Below are 15,418 nucleotides of genomic sequence, written 5' to 3'. Positions count from 1 at the left end.
GTGATTCTTAGTAATTTCAAGGTGCTTTATAATAATAAGGCAATCACTATAGCAATTTTACAGAGGAAGAAACATCTGCACAGAATCAAGTGCTTTATCTGTGATTTCAAGTCAGTCGATGGCAAGGTTCAACTCTGACTCTCAACTGCTTGACATATGCAGGTCACAGTATCTTTCCGAGTCACTAATTTGGTACGCATCCTGAGTGTATGGGCTAATACACTCGTATGCATGTGGACATAAACACACTCCAGCCACAGTGAATGTCTTATGTCAACATACTCTACGGTGGCAACACTGACAACAGGACAGCAATGGCTCTCTTGTTGTTACTACATGTAAGGGAAAAGAATCTTCCAATGCATTTTTCTGCATCTTTTCCTGTATCTTTGCAGGGCCTTATAGCCCCACTGCATCCCCTAAATTTTCGTAGGATGTTCTTACAACTTAGTCAGGAGGATGACTTCTAGATACTACAGAGTAAGAAGAGAGACGTTTTTACTAAGTGAAGTGAATCTCGGGATCTTGCTCCCTCAAACGGTGTATTTCTTGGAAAAACAAAACTAGAAATACTTTACTAATCACAAGTTGCATGAAGAGAACAGAATGTTGACAAGTTGAAGATTTTACAGTACCTCAAGTTCTTGCTGGTGACCATGAGATGGGATTCAGTCATACGGAATATGTTGTGAATGGCACGAGCAGCTAACACTTGTCTCATAGCTTCATAAATCACCTCACTTGTGTCATCTGACTGAACAGCCATAGATCCTAAAAACCGAACTACGAACATCTGCTGCAAGAGTGAATCTGGAAGATAAAAGGCGTGACGTCCTTCACTGTGCTGCTTCAATGTTCCAGTAGCTGAAGTTATCAATGAAATTATTTTTTTCACTTCGGAAATTCAACACTAAACCTGTGGGTGGTGACCGCAGGGGTGGTGACTTCCTGCTATGAGCCAGGCAGTGCTCTGACCCAGTTTTAAACAGTGCTTGGACTGGCAGCGAGTAGGGAAAAAAAAAAACACCACAAAATCACAGTTGCTTGGAAGCTTTAAAAGAGTAACTGGTCCTTTATACCTTATTTGATTAGCTAGTAAAATTCACTTGCCCATCTTGTTATCAGATGCACATAAACTGTGATAAATTTATGATTATGCAAAAGCCTTGGCTTCCATCAAATTAACTCTTACCTTTAAACCTTGTATGTTCCTCTGTGTCCTTCTGACCTTCCATGCAGCTGGTTCCAATGAGGTTTTCATTAAATCCTTCCTTGCTCATTGACTACCAGCATAAGACTCCTATTTACAACTAAGTAGCCGCTATGCGACAAAGCCATCATTTGATCAGGCTCCCTTTATGGTTGGTGGTGAGCAAGGTAAAGCAGGATGAGTCCTGCTGAACGTGACTGCTCGAAGGCCACGACAGCTGTGTCTACATTGCACAAGACACCACAAAGATTGTTAAGCATCAGCCTGAGCTGAGGCACGCAGATCCACTTGTGCGGTCTGAGACGCAGGGCAGTCACCTAAGCATTGTACTCTCTTCTCCGTGCTGCAGCGGGGCAGGGTGCTGCTGCTGCCGCTGCTGCCAGTGCAGAGGTGCCTGCTTGTTACAGCTACTCTGCTGTCAGGCGGCTTGCAACCATCCTACCTTGCAATGGGACAGCACATGCAAGCGAGAGTGTTCAGATCAGTAGGTTTTGCTTTGGTTCTGCGAGTAGTTTTGTGACAGGGGCTGCTGGTTCCAGACAGCGGTTGTAACTGGCACAGAGGAAGATGAGAACAGCCAGGGTCTGAGCCCTGCATGTGCTGGTAGAGAAAGGTCAGATCTGCTGACTTTTACTGGCACATCACTGGGAGGAGGGAAAGGGGGCAGCAGTAAGAAACTCTCCTTTTGCTGAGAGACACGTTGCTGCTGCTAGCTATATGCTGGGCCTCTGTGAGATTTAGATTGTGCATTTCACAGTACATGTGGGTAATAATGGCTACTTGAGCAGAATTATAATACAGTCCCATCAAACCTTTTCTAAACAAGTCAACAGCTACTTTAAAAAAAAAAAAAAGGAAGACAAAACCCAAGCAAACGAAATCTTTTTGCCTTTAAACATCTGAAATAAACCTAATCTGGAATACAGTTTGGACAGTCAAGGAAAAAAGTGTTTGTTTTCACAGGAAGTGATGTTTAAAAGGCTTCTGAAAGGTAACTACCTTCAACTGTACTGTGGGCCTGTTACCGCTGCTCCATGGTGTTGGGTGTTTTCATTAAAAGCCACTGGATAGCTGACAGCTGAATTAGGCCTAAAATCATGACTAATTTTATCTGGAAAAATGAAGCACTGACCTTCCTCCTCATCTTTGCTGCTGTCTTCAGATTCCCCAAATGGATTTGCACGCCTATGAAATAAGAATAAAAACTCTAATTACAGATTCTGGTCACCACACACACATGCTGCAGTACCTGATTTTCTCCCCTGAAATCACTCTGTTGAAGTGAGTGATCACTGTCTCTGGCCGTACCTGCCACCTCTGTTCTGGTCCAGGAATTCTGTGGCAGGCAGTACGATATCAAATTGAATCGGTGTTCCAGGAGCAATGAGTTGTGTGGAGTCTTGAATGCCAGCTGATTCACTGGGAATTATTTTATCATTTTCCATATTTTTTACATTCTGGCTGAAGTGAAAATGGAAAAAAAAAATGTTTCAATCAATCAATGACACCTCATCTTTGCTTTGGAAGGGAGACAAGACTATTCAGAAATCCAGAGTGGGACTGAACCAGTATACATAAACATAAATAAAAGTATTCTCCTATTTAGCTGTTACTGAGGTCTCTAATAAAATCTCGTTTATTTTTTTGTACCTAAAATTATTCAGGAAAAAAGTAAATGCTGGTATATTAAACCTGAACGCACAGCACCTCCGAGTGTGGGCAGACCTTCCGCAATAGGTTGCTGTTTGCCTCCCTGCCCTCTAGTGTCCATATTTACAGCCACGTTATCAGTTCAAACAGCAGAGACCTGCACGTGTGTCTACCGCTGTCAAGGGCAATCCGGACATCTTTTTAAGATCTTACTTGGCCACAAGCTTGTTACAATGTGATAGCTGAGAAGAAGTGTTACACACGGGGTCAGATTTCTTTGCTTTCTCAAAGAGAATGAAATGCTAATCTTCCCACAGCTACAGAAGTTGTAACCATACACATCACTACACATGGTACCCTTCTATTTCTAGAAAGTTTTCTGGTTGCATACAGATGTAAAAGTGACTTGGGAGATTAGTTGTCAATGAAATAGCTATTTCCTTTGCCCAGTGAAATAGATGGCAATACTCTTCTATTTATAAATCTGTAATCGAAGTGAAACAGCTGTACTGTGAATAAAATTAGAAAGAAATTGACTGGCATTCCCCATAGCTATAGGGAATCTTTGAAATCTGTAAGCAATCATAATAAAGGGAATCATAAATCACTGGCCTGAGTGGCAGAAGATCTGGAAAAGGTTTGAATTTCTAGCCCTAAATATCTGAGTAAGAATTTACAATTTTCTGACAAAGCTTGCAGAGAAGTCTCTTCATGTTGAAGTCAGTGTGACAAACTTGCCTATTTTACTTATCACACTGCTTCTGAAAGCAGGATTTCAGTCCAGCACTGGGCTTGAAAGCCAACTCTGATGAAGTCTGAAGAATTCCCACTGAGGAAGATGCTGGGATCATGTGGATGCAAAGAAATGATACATAAAATATCTATTTTGAATATAAGCATATCCTAGAGCATTATTAACAATTTTTGAAGGAGGAGAGCTTTAATGATTGACCTGAATGAGCACAGGAGAACAACAGTAATTATTCTGACAGCTGTGTAAGGCATATTCCTGTGACAGACTGACAGGAACTGCTTGAGGTAATATACAAGAATATACTTGCTTCAGTGTATACTGGGGACTCTGCTGTATTACCCACATTACAAGTCATTCCCTTACAGCAAAGCACTTACAAATAAAGCATTGTGTTTGTTTCTGAGGAAACAGCAAAATCCCAGTGGCAAGCGCAAGGAGCTTCAAAGCTGTAATGTGGAGCGATAAGCATTACCCTCAACATTTAGCATCTCTTACAGCTTTCAGTAGGAAACATCATCAGCAGAGGAATTTGCTGGAACACACAGGCTTGTAAAGCCAGGGCCTAGACAGGGCTTTCTCCTGGGTGACTGTTGCCCTGTAAAAAGAGCATGACTGAGCGCATAGTCTCTAGTCCGTGCAAGTGAGAATGTTACCTGGAGTGGTGAACTTCGTGTTTTTTCCCAAAGCTGGTAATGGGAGTCACTGCTTGTAGGGCTGTCTGATTTAACTTGATTGCAGCTGCCTACGAAAACAAGACCAAACAGCTCTTTTACATACGTACTTTACATTGCCATGTAAAGAACAATGGGAAAGCAAGTTGGAAGGAACAGACTGAAAGATGGAAACAGGCTCCCACCTCTGGATTGTCCGTGAGATAGATCTGTCTGGAGATGTTGTTGATGGCACATATCCACTGGAAGGGAAAAATGAAATTAAACTCTTCAAACTCACTTGTATACAAGAATAACAGCATTAAGAAAATATTTTTACCTCCTCGTATTCTTTCTTGCTTTCTGCTTGAAGGGTTATACCCCTAAAATATAAACATAGTGTATCAGTGCTGACAGTGTATACCAGTACTGTTTGACTCCAGGTCTTATAACAACGTCTCTAAGCTTTGTATCTATTAACCATCAAGGGAACAAAAATCACAAATGAGCTGCAGCTAAAGGATACCGCATGTGCTGTTCAGGCAGTTGTGGGGGAGGATGGGAAGGAACATGCTTTTAATTTGGAAACACCCTTCTGGAAACCCAGAAAGGCTTACTATTATAGCAAGCATGTTTTACATGAAATAGCATCTGAAAGGGTAGGTGTGACTGGCTGTCCTCAAATAAAACCTGTCTCATACGCTTTGCCTGTAGGAGTAGTGATCTGAAAGCAGTATCTTCTGTCTTCGCAGTCTACAGCCATAACAGAGCAGTTGTCCAGGTCCTGAATCAATCCTCCAGCTACTGCTCCCCTTGGCTGACACATCAAGTTGCCACCTTGAGTGAAGAAATACAGTCTTTCCCAAGTTGTGGTCACCAGACCTGTTTTACTGAAGAGAAGATACAGTAATGAAGACTCATTACTATTTAGAAATTACTCCAAACGTATATGAAACTGCAAACGTATCCTGATGCTAATCTGAACTTTATGTTTAACCCTGGATTTTTTTTTTTATGATGAGTATCTGTTAAGAAGTAAAAGGAGCACCTAGTCCTAGCAGACTTAATGAAAGCTGAAGAATTAAACTAATTCCAAAAATCCCAAGTTAAAAACATTCTCTGCAGTATCTCCTAGTTAAGGAGTAAAAGAATTATTGGTATTGAGTAACTGACATGAAATACTATTAAGCTGGATAAAAAAAAAGGAGGATTTTCAAGCTGAAGAGTAGCATGAACAATTTCAGCACAAAGAATCATCATTTAAAAAAAAGGATCTTCTGCAAGTAGTATCTCAGAGTCCATCTTCTCCCTAGCTACAGAGTCCTATTATATTGTAATCCAGCTCTTAGAATGCTAAAAGAAATTAATAAATGTCCACTCACCAAAAAAAAAAAACAACACTAGTCAAATAGAAATAAACTAATATTTAAGCAATCCCATAAACAGGGTTACTATATGCCACCAATACATAGCTCCTGTGGAAGCTGATGGAAAATTTTATTTGGAAGACCTGCAGAGGTAACTCTACGTATGGTATATATTCGAAGCTATGCACTTGCACTGTCCATAAAGCTTTCATTTATGTAAAGGAGGTCATTTATGAAAACATATATTAACTACAAAATATAGCTGTTTATTTTTGTAAACACTATGTTTTCATTAGCCCTAAGAACTGGGAACAATCTGAACCTAGCCCCATCAGTTTCTAATTTTTAGCCACTTGAATGCAGGAAATCATCCCTGTAGGTGAATTCAACCAGAAGTAAACTTCTGTTTTCAGGAAAACAGTCTCAAATGCCTCTAATTTTGTTTAAGCTTCTAAAACACATTTCCAAAGATGACAGAGATACTTAGGAGCTGAAGAGTACAGCTACCACAGTGACTCAGGAGCCTCAAACGTCATTAGCTGAGGAGTCTTTACGACCTTATAAGAAGAAAAAAAATGTAGCAACTAGTCAGCAACTAAACAAACCAGCAGGTAGCAACAGTTGTCTTACTTTCTAAGATTAAGGTAGCCAGCCTTCTGGATGAGATTTCTATTGATAGCAGGTGAAGTTACATCAGAATCAGGGGTGTAAACAGATTCATTAACTGCAATTAAGTCCTGCTGGGATACCCTCATTTTTTCAGCTTCAGCATCCAGCTCTCCCTGTATGCTGGAAAAAAAACAACACAACAAGAAACCCAAAGCCATCATTAGTCAACTTATACCAGGATATAGCTAACATCTGTAAGCCAAAATGAACAAAAATACTAGTTGAGATTATATTGGAGAGTAGTGCAAGGATAAAGTTTATTTTTAGAACAGACTTTATAGGAAATATAATGTAAGACTACATGTCCAAGGCTTTCTCTAAGGCCTAGATAAATCAGTGCATTTAGGAAAGAATGGAAGGAAGAGGCAGACAATAGGGAACTACTCCCAGAAAATGTCATCTGAGCCTAAAGAGACAAGAGCATGTGCTCTGAAGGTATTAACAATGGTTTAAGGAAAATATGGCTATCTTTGGCAGGCTGGCAGAAAAAGCACAGCCAGGATTTCCCCTTGCTCTTTATTTTGAAAGCCCAGCTTGAAGATATTACTCTCAATATGTCTCATACAGTAGCTATGCTTTCTTTTTTGCAATTTGTTCTAAACGTAGTTATCTTCTTTCCCCAGACAGTATAGAGAGATAATGATGAGAATTATGACATTGTTTTGTACGACTGAAATGAGCACACATGAAATGCTTAAGTGTTGAGAGTGAAGAGTTATGTTTATTTTTTGAGAGAGACAGCTTCTAAAAGCAATGCTTGTATGAATTTACACTACTGACCATATATAGATGTTGCCCCAGTATAGTGGCACAGTTCAAAGTAGGCTTTACTATAGTATCTCCTGGCTTTCACAGAACTTTGTCCAATTCCTGCAACTGTGTAACATGCAGGAATTCCTGCCATGAGACCACCTATTAACTGGTCACAGCTTTTCAACAGTAAGTTTTCCATGAATTCAGAACAATACAATAACAAAATCTATAGCTGAAGTCTCAATTTAGCTTTAATTTTTGTTTATAATACTGTCTTCCGCTTTGGTGTGATTCAGAAAACATCCTTGGTGCAGGCTGGCAAAACTGAGCTCTTTTTCAACGCATCTGTAAAAATCCAGTTTACTGAAAGTGGTAACTGTGAAGGTATATCTGAGTGCAAAATTTAACTCAGAAAGTAAGTGATAATTCATTGCAGTAGCATTATACAGATATATACGGCAGTGCTCAATATCTATGTATTCATAACCTTCCTGTAAGACACATTTGGCATAAAGGGGGAAATAGAGCAGCCATTTTACTGGAACAAGCAAGCAGAGAGGTCAGTCATCATCATATGCCAATGAAATACCTTCATCATTTTTTTTTCAGCTCTACCGTCAGACAATCATTGGGAGCCACTTAATTTTCAGAGGTTCCCACAGACCACTTGACAGTGCCATGACACCAGTAAACCTGCCATCAACCTTAGTAAGTCTGTGTTTCACTTGCAGACTCTTCTGATCAATACACATCAATGCAACAGGCACAATCAGAAAGCAACTAAAGGCCTACCATTTTGAAAATGTGACATAATTAATACAATATTTAACCCCCCCCATTAGATAAACTATACATAAAAGGGCTTAGATCTCCATGTCAGCTGCAAGCACTATTTGGTGCATCTCTGGACAAGGAAGTAGAAAATGGTTTTAGACCATCTGTTTGCACTGCCCTTCTGCAAACATGAGGTCTGGCTACATGTTCTGTGAACTGAGGTCCTGAGGGAGCTGGCTAATGTCCCTGGAAGGCTGGTCTCTATCATCTTCAAAAGTTCACTGCAGTCAGGGGAGGTTCCTAATGACTGAAAAAAAGGCAAGGGTCACATCTGCCTTTGAGACAGGCAAGAAAAACAATCTGAGGAACTACAAGCCAGTCAGCCACACCTCAGCCCTTGGGAAAGTTACGGAGGAAATTCTCCAGCCATTTCCAAACACACAAAGGACAAGAAGCCAACTGGGAACAGCCAGCACAGATTTACCAAGGGCAAATCATGCCTGACCATCCTAATTGCCTTCTGTGATGCAATGACTAGCTTGGTGGACAGGAGAAGAGCCGTGGATGCTCTCTCACTTGACTTCAGCAAGACCTTTCACATGGTCTCCCATAGTACCCTTAGAGCCAAATTGGTGAAATACAAACTGGAGGAGTCAACTACAAGATGGGTAGAAAACATGGCTGGACTACTGAGCTCAAAGGATTGTAATCAGTGAGACAAAGCCCAACTGGTACCCAGCTATTAGTGATGTTCCTCATGGATCAGTACTGAGGCTTACAGGTTTACAGTCTTTAATAAGAGCTGGACAACCCATAGGAACAGATGACACCAAATTGGGAAGACTGACTGACAGATACGGTAGAGTGGAGGGCTGCCGTTCAGAGGGACCTTGACATGCTGCAGAAATGGGCAGACAGGAACCTCATGAAGTTCAGCAAAGACAAATACAAAGTTCTGCCTGGGATGGAATAACCCCATGCAACTGTAAAGGATGGGAGGCATCTGGATAGAAAGCAACTTTCAGCAAAGGACCCTGCGGTCCTAGAGGACAAATTGAACATAAGCCAGCACCATGCCCTTGTGGCAAAAAAATGACAGTCACATCCTGGGCTGCATGAGCAAGAGTATAGCCAGCAGTTCAAAGGAAGTAATTATTCCCATCTGTTCAACACTTGTGAGACTCCAACAGGAGTCCTGTGTCTAGTTTTGGTGCCCCAGCACAGGAAAGACAGAAACAAAGTCAAGTGAAGAGCCATCAAGATGGCTAGGGGGCAGAACGTGTGACATGAGAAGAAGCTGCAAGAATTGTTTTTCAGCCTCATGAAATGAAGGCTAAGGGGGGGATCTTACTGCTAGCTTAATTACATGATGGGAGGGTATACAGCAGATGGAGCTAGACCCTTCTTGGAGGTGCACAGTGATAGGATGGGAGACAATGGACACAAGCTGTAACCAGATACAGTGCATGCCATGTGTGAGAGAGAGACAGACAGACAGAGAGAGATGCTCAAAATTTGACTGGACACAGTGCTGAGCACTCTGCTCTAACTGACCCTGCTCTCAGCAGGAGAGCGTAGATGACCTCTTGAGGCCCATACTGCAGCAGCTGTTCTTTGACTTCCAGAGAAACAATACTAGCAAATATTTTATTTCTTTATTAACTTTTCCAAACCTGAGGAGTTATTAACTGTATCCAGGCTACTAGGAAAACTCATGAGGTGGGAACATACGAATAGTTATCATTGCATACCTTAGAAAGTCATTAATACCTGCACCTATGCAATAAGCAACTTTCTCCCTACTTCCTGCCCAAGTGGTTAAACATTTTGGAGAACACGAGCACATAACACAGGCTGTACACAATAGGACCAGAGATCCATGTAGTCCACTATCTTGTCTCTGACAAGTGGCAAAAACCCTGTGGAAAAGCACAAGGCAATACATACGATTCTTCTCTCGTTCTCCCCAGTCTTTTATAGAAGTTGGTGATATCCTCTAACTGTTGAAGTAATCTAGAGACACAGTGCTGCATTTAAGTCAGCACTAAGCAGTGTCTGACTGGCCAGAAGAAGAGTCATTCTTGCATCCTGGTGTTAGTCTGTTTCATGTTAGCTTATTTCCAGCTTTTCCACATCTTTAGAAAGCTGAGACTTCCTAAGCTCCCACATCACCTCCAAAATGAGACCAGCTGTGTGCACCTTACCACCTAGCCAAGTCATATGAGAGGCTGAGTTATAAAGGCTGAGTAGTATCATCAGATCTGAATTAAATTAGACCATATTTTGCAAGCTAGTGCCTTTCAACGTTACCATTAAATGTCAGAATAAGAATTATTTAAATTCAATTTTGAAATAAAATGGAACAGTACTGTCTGTTTTTACATAAGCACTACTTCAATGAATCTTTTGATCATCATTTTTGTTGCACCACAAATTGCTTCCGACAAAACTGCCCTGGCATTTTCATAGTTCCCAAGACTGGATCCCTCTTCCTAATGTGTATTTCTCTTATCTCCAGGGTAGAAAGGAAAGAAAAGCTGACAATTCTGAAATTATATGCATTTGTGGCAATTAGACCAATTGGTTACTGAGAATATTTTAATGATCTGTCCTCTCTTAACGTGTTTTTACACTGTTAGCAATATTCACTGTATGAATGAAAATATTTTTAAATATGAAGACTCAGTTTCACAATCAGCTTAAAATAGATGCAAAACTACATCACTGCTGAAATTCTGTAACTGCACAATGGGTCTCATCGCATTGTTGTTCCAAGAGAACAAATCTGACAAATAAAAAGCTTTTAGCTTGATTAGCAAGCAGATCTGACTCACTGAGGCCTTGTGATCCGCAGCACTAAAGAAGGAAAGGAGTGGGCAGCACGGTTTTCAGTGGCTGTGTAATCTTAAGTCATGAAAATCATGTCCTGTGTCAGTAATTGCTAAGCTGCACAGTGTCATTCAGTATTTTGCAAGCTTCTCTTTTGGTTTTTCCGAAGATGTCACATTCCTGCACTAGTTACATTTGAGTTGTACTTTCAAGCTTTGCTGCGTGACAGACTTAAAACACAAAAACCAGACTCAGCAAGCCAGCTGACTAGCCTATTTTTGCTTCCATTTACTACTGTGTACTATCCAGAATTCAAATCCATCAGGCTTTGGAAAACAAGGGCTTATTCTGTGGTGAGGATCCAATGGCAGGATCCTCACTGTGCCTGTAAGACACAAGCAAGGTGCTCTAGCCTCACTAAATAAAGGGTACTATTTCAAGGGAGTTTAAAATCTGTTCTCCAGTCTGTACAAATGCTATGTACACTGTGGAGGGATTTATTTCAGATGTGAGTGTGAAAAGATATATAAATAAGTATAGAGGTACAGGAAGTAAAGAATCATTTAGTGAAAGAATCTACTACACAGGGAGATTACTTACTTATAACACTGTTCTCAAATTAACAAGTATGGGTTATTTAAAATGCCACCAGAGTCAGAATAAGCAATGATTTGGATACAGTCCAATATGAAAGGTATGAAGCAATAAAGTGAAGGACTCTGTTTAGTGTTCCAGCTGATTTAAAATAAATGATTACTGTTCTAATATAATTACATTTTAAATGTAAAGTTTACATTTACAGGGATTTAATTATAAAGAAAATGTCAATCTTTACTACAAGTAGGCGGGGGGGAGGGGAAAGAAAAAATAATCGCAAAATTAGGAGTACAAAAGTGAGGAAGTTTACTGAAATAAGGACTCAGCCAAAGCAGGTTGAACTCAGTGGACCGATACAGCCTATACTGGATGCAATGAGTATGTTCTCTAGGGCGAGGAGTTTTGTTTGCCTTGTGTAGCTACAACATCAAACACTATAGCCCTAAATCCTTATTTGGGACATTAATGGGTTATTGTTACAGTATTATTACAGAAGACCCAGCAAGTATAAATACCTCTAATTCAGAATGCACTTTAGCTTATTATATTAATTCTGTTAACCCATTTCAAGTCCAGATTCCATGCTTTGTGTCCATGAAGAGACACCGGGATGTAAGAAAGCACGTGAACACTTTGCAGTATATAGTTCCTGGCTATACTGTAAAAATACTCTCTGCAGTGCACTGACAGCATTTTCCTTTACATGTACAAACAGCTTTACATGTTCCTTTACACCTGCCGCTTTAACAAAATATGCCTAACAATGCAATGCAAGCATGGAAAGACTCTCATGAGAAAGAAACGGAGGCACTCTGTTATGTGCTGAAGGTTACAGCGCTAAAGTATAGTGTTACCTTTGAACCATGTCTGAAACAGATGACAAAAAGCTGTCCATTCTTTTGGAAAACATCTCCGCTCCTTTCTTAAAAAAGTTGATCTGAAAAATGAAAGGGGAAAAAAAAAAAAAGGGACACTGGAAGTTATCTTGGCTTTGGCAGATAAGTAACAGATTGTGGGGACTGTGTTAACAGCAATCCCACTATGACTGAACCTTTTGGCTGGCAATCAAACACGTGGTCAAAACAGCTGCGTTGCCTTTCTTCGCATTTCTCACTTTTGCAACTTTCCACCCTTTCACATGCCCTTTTACACACACATAAGCTATTGGCTGCTGACAGGTATGTTTCCAATGAATTGCTAAATGACTGAAATAAGGGAACAGGTAGCCTTCTCCCATACTAGCACTGTGCAGAATTGGGTCTAGCGGTATAATGAGCCACTGTGTGCAATGCCACCATATCAAAAGGAGTGGGACACAAATCATCCATTAGATTTAGTAGTCCAACCCGGACTACGAACTCCATCCTAGAAATTTTTAAACTGCTATAGCAAAGTCAATCAGGAAAGTGATGAAGTGTAGCTGTGCTAGCAGAAGCCTCCAGGGCAATCAGTTACATCAACTACAGATTTACCACGGATTTTGTTCTACTGAAGGAGCTAAAAAAAGCTACTAAGGCCAAAGTGCTCATTTTGTGACAGAAGATGAATTCACTTAGCTGGTATGGCTCAGCAGGCACACAACAGCAGCAAAGCACTCAGTGTAGAATTGACCTTGGATTACCTGCTGTGGGGCACACAGTCATCGTTAGGACCTACTGGCAACTGTGTGAAACATGGACACAGCTAGCGCATGTGTACAATTAATTAGTTTTTTTTTAAAAAAAAAAAAAAATTGGTGAACTACTCTGGAAAGAGATGTAAAAGCAATTCTTGACTGTTAAGCAATTTATTAGCTATTTCATCCAATTTTACTTGTTATTCCACTCTTTTTCCCTAACCTTGGGACGTGGGATTCCTCTTACCTGTAACTCAGAGTTCTGCAACCATGTTACTGACCACAGACTCCCTTTACAGACAAAGGAGAGAAAGCACGCTCTCTTCAAGAATGATTCACCTATTCTATTTCAGAAACCTACTTCAGGAGGGAAGAGCTCTGAATTCTACTGATGATAGACTGACATGCCTAGCTTAGATGTTGATGTCATATAAACCCTGTATTAGCCATTGCTTCTTCCAAAAATTCCTTATGGCCTGCTCATTCGTTGGAAATGTGAAATATGAGACATGTTTTGAGTAATTAATAAAGAAAATATATACTCGGGCTGAAGAGTGGTTCACAGTACTCAAGCATCAATATCAACTGCCTTCTGGCTACTCAGTCATTCCCATGACAACCTAAGACTTTCCTGTATAAAACACTGAGATATGGCAGTTTTGCCAGATAAAATACAGGGAAAGAAAGTTCTGCTTGGCTTCCAGTAAAGGAAACCAATGCAGTTCTTTCACTGAGTATAATTACAGCAGAAAAGCAGCGTGAACTCCCATGGTGGGGAAAGTAACGGAATTCTCATTTATTACCTATTTTATATAGGGCACATGATCTGCAAAGGCACAGAACAATAGAGATCATGATCCACGCTACAATCTCAAACAGAGCACTGCATCCATTTTTTCTGTTTTCACAGCCCAATTCTCATTTTCCCAACGCTTTCTTTCATCAACGTCAAAGCACAACAGACCCTTAAAATGGGTGGTAATAAGAATTAAGCGCTGTGAAAATACTCGTTTGTTGATCCTCCTGACATCCCAGAGAGTCAGATTATCAGTATTATTACCGCATTTTACAGACTTGAGAAATACTCTATCAAATTGCCGGCAGAATAAAGATTAGAAAGAGAATTTGCCAGCCTTATGCTCAATCCACTCTACTGTTCTGTCCTTCCAGTTCTCCAGTGCATGCTCTGTTCCCTATCGAGTACATTCCTCATCAGTATGCTGAACATTATGTGCCGGGAAGGGAACTGCTACATCAGAGAGTTTGTGCAGAGTAAACAGTGGAAGGAAATGCTGCTGCACTGATAGCTTAGCCGTGAAAAAATTAACCCCAGGGCTGATTTTGCATATAAGTGTATTGGATTTTTTTTTTCATTGGTGTCTTTCCTGAATATCGAAACAGTCAACTATCTGTCACAAACAAAATCAGTTGTTAGAATCTAGGCAAGCTGAATAAAAGGTTTTCCCCCTTTCTCCGCCCCCCCATTATCATTTGTCAGTTCTCAAAAAAAAATCCACAGCTACAATGTTTTACTTTTCCCAGAGACATGTCTAAGTGACATAGACGCTCCACTGTCCATACCTGTCCTCGTGTATATCCTAGCATAGGTTCCATCATTGCCACTCTCTTCCTGTACTGCAGAGCATTCAAAGCACAGTAATATTGCAGAGATGAAAGGTGCTGCTTTCTTCTTGCATTTGCCACTTCTTTTGCCACTTCTGCCTTAAGCTGAATAAAAATTGATAGAGAGGTTGACAAAGTGTTACTGTGCATATGGATATATTTACTGATTATTTTCAAGTTATCTTTAAACAACTCTCATTACAGAACTTCTCCACATTAAAATGAAGGATGAGAAACTAAGAAAGCAAATCCAAAACCCAGAGCAAGTACTTCAAGCCCTTCTCTGGCAAGATGCTTAAGCATTTGGGGAGCCCCTGTGACTATAAACTATGTAACTACCATAACTAAAATTCTGGATGTGATCTCAGTGCAAGAAATTTATTTGCAGCTGAGATCACAACACAAGCCTGCAAGTGCAGAATTCAGAGATGAATAATTCACAATATACTATATCACATTCTGTTCTGTAATGCATTTCCTTTAAAGGATCATCCTGTAGAACTGATGCACTCTTAGGCCAATCACACACTTTTTTAGCATATAGAGATGTATTTTGGAATAGTGGTCCAGTGGGCAAAGAAGAAGAAACGTAAAACAACCCCACCAACAGTTATGTGTACTGTAAGTGGAATGACAAACCATACAGAGATATTTAGCAGGAAGGTAGATGCGAAAAAATGGAATGCTTTATAAACAGCGGACACAAGGCTTCATGACAGTTCACAATGAATTGTACCCAGTGATACAGCATCATCACACACCAGCTGTACAACAGTAGGCCTATACAAATCTATTTATAGCCATTTGGATTGCCTCTGTCTGAATTGCTCCCCTGGATCTGAAGGGCTCTAGTTCAGCACAATACTTGATCACTTGCCTAACTTGGAGAAACAGGTATAACTTCGCTGAATTGATGTTTAAAAGCTT

General features: G+C 40.3%; 1 protein-coding gene across 2 annotated transcripts in view; it reads right to left on the bottom strand.

Moving 5' to 3' along the window:
- Positions 1 to 15,418, bottom strand: part of APPL2 (adaptor protein, phosphotyrosine interacting with PH domain and leucine zipper 2) — a 40,930-nt gene that overhangs the window by 3,501 nt on the left and 22,011 nt on the right. For both annotated transcript variants that reach the window (XM_075157054.1, XM_075157060.1), the window contains exons 8-17: positions 14,450 to 14,596; positions 12,108 to 12,190; positions 6,262 to 6,420; positions 4,966 to 5,154; positions 4,605 to 4,647; positions 4,471 to 4,527; positions 4,268 to 4,356; positions 2,519 to 2,671; positions 2,343 to 2,395; positions 636 to 810 (exon numbers count right to left, since the gene is read on the bottom strand). In XM_075157054.1, coding sequence (XP_075013155.1) covers positions 636 to 810; positions 2,343 to 2,395; positions 2,519 to 2,671; positions 4,268 to 4,356; positions 4,471 to 4,527; positions 4,605 to 4,647; positions 4,966 to 5,154; positions 6,262 to 6,420; positions 12,108 to 12,190; positions 14,450 to 14,596 — 1,148 coding nt within the window. The remainder of the gene's footprint in view (positions 1 to 635; positions 811 to 2,342; positions 2,396 to 2,518; positions 2,672 to 4,267; positions 4,357 to 4,470; positions 4,528 to 4,604; positions 4,648 to 4,965; positions 5,155 to 6,261; positions 6,421 to 12,107; positions 12,191 to 14,449; positions 14,597 to 15,418) is intronic.

This window comes from Calonectris borealis, chromosome 1 (genome assembly GCF_964195595.1).
Source record: "Calonectris borealis chromosome 1, bCalBor7.hap1.2, whole genome shotgun sequence".
Classification (NCBI taxonomy): Eukaryota; Metazoa; Chordata; class Aves; order Procellariiformes; family Procellariidae; genus Calonectris; species Calonectris borealis.
This window is presented reverse-complemented; position numbering and strand designations above follow the sequence as displayed.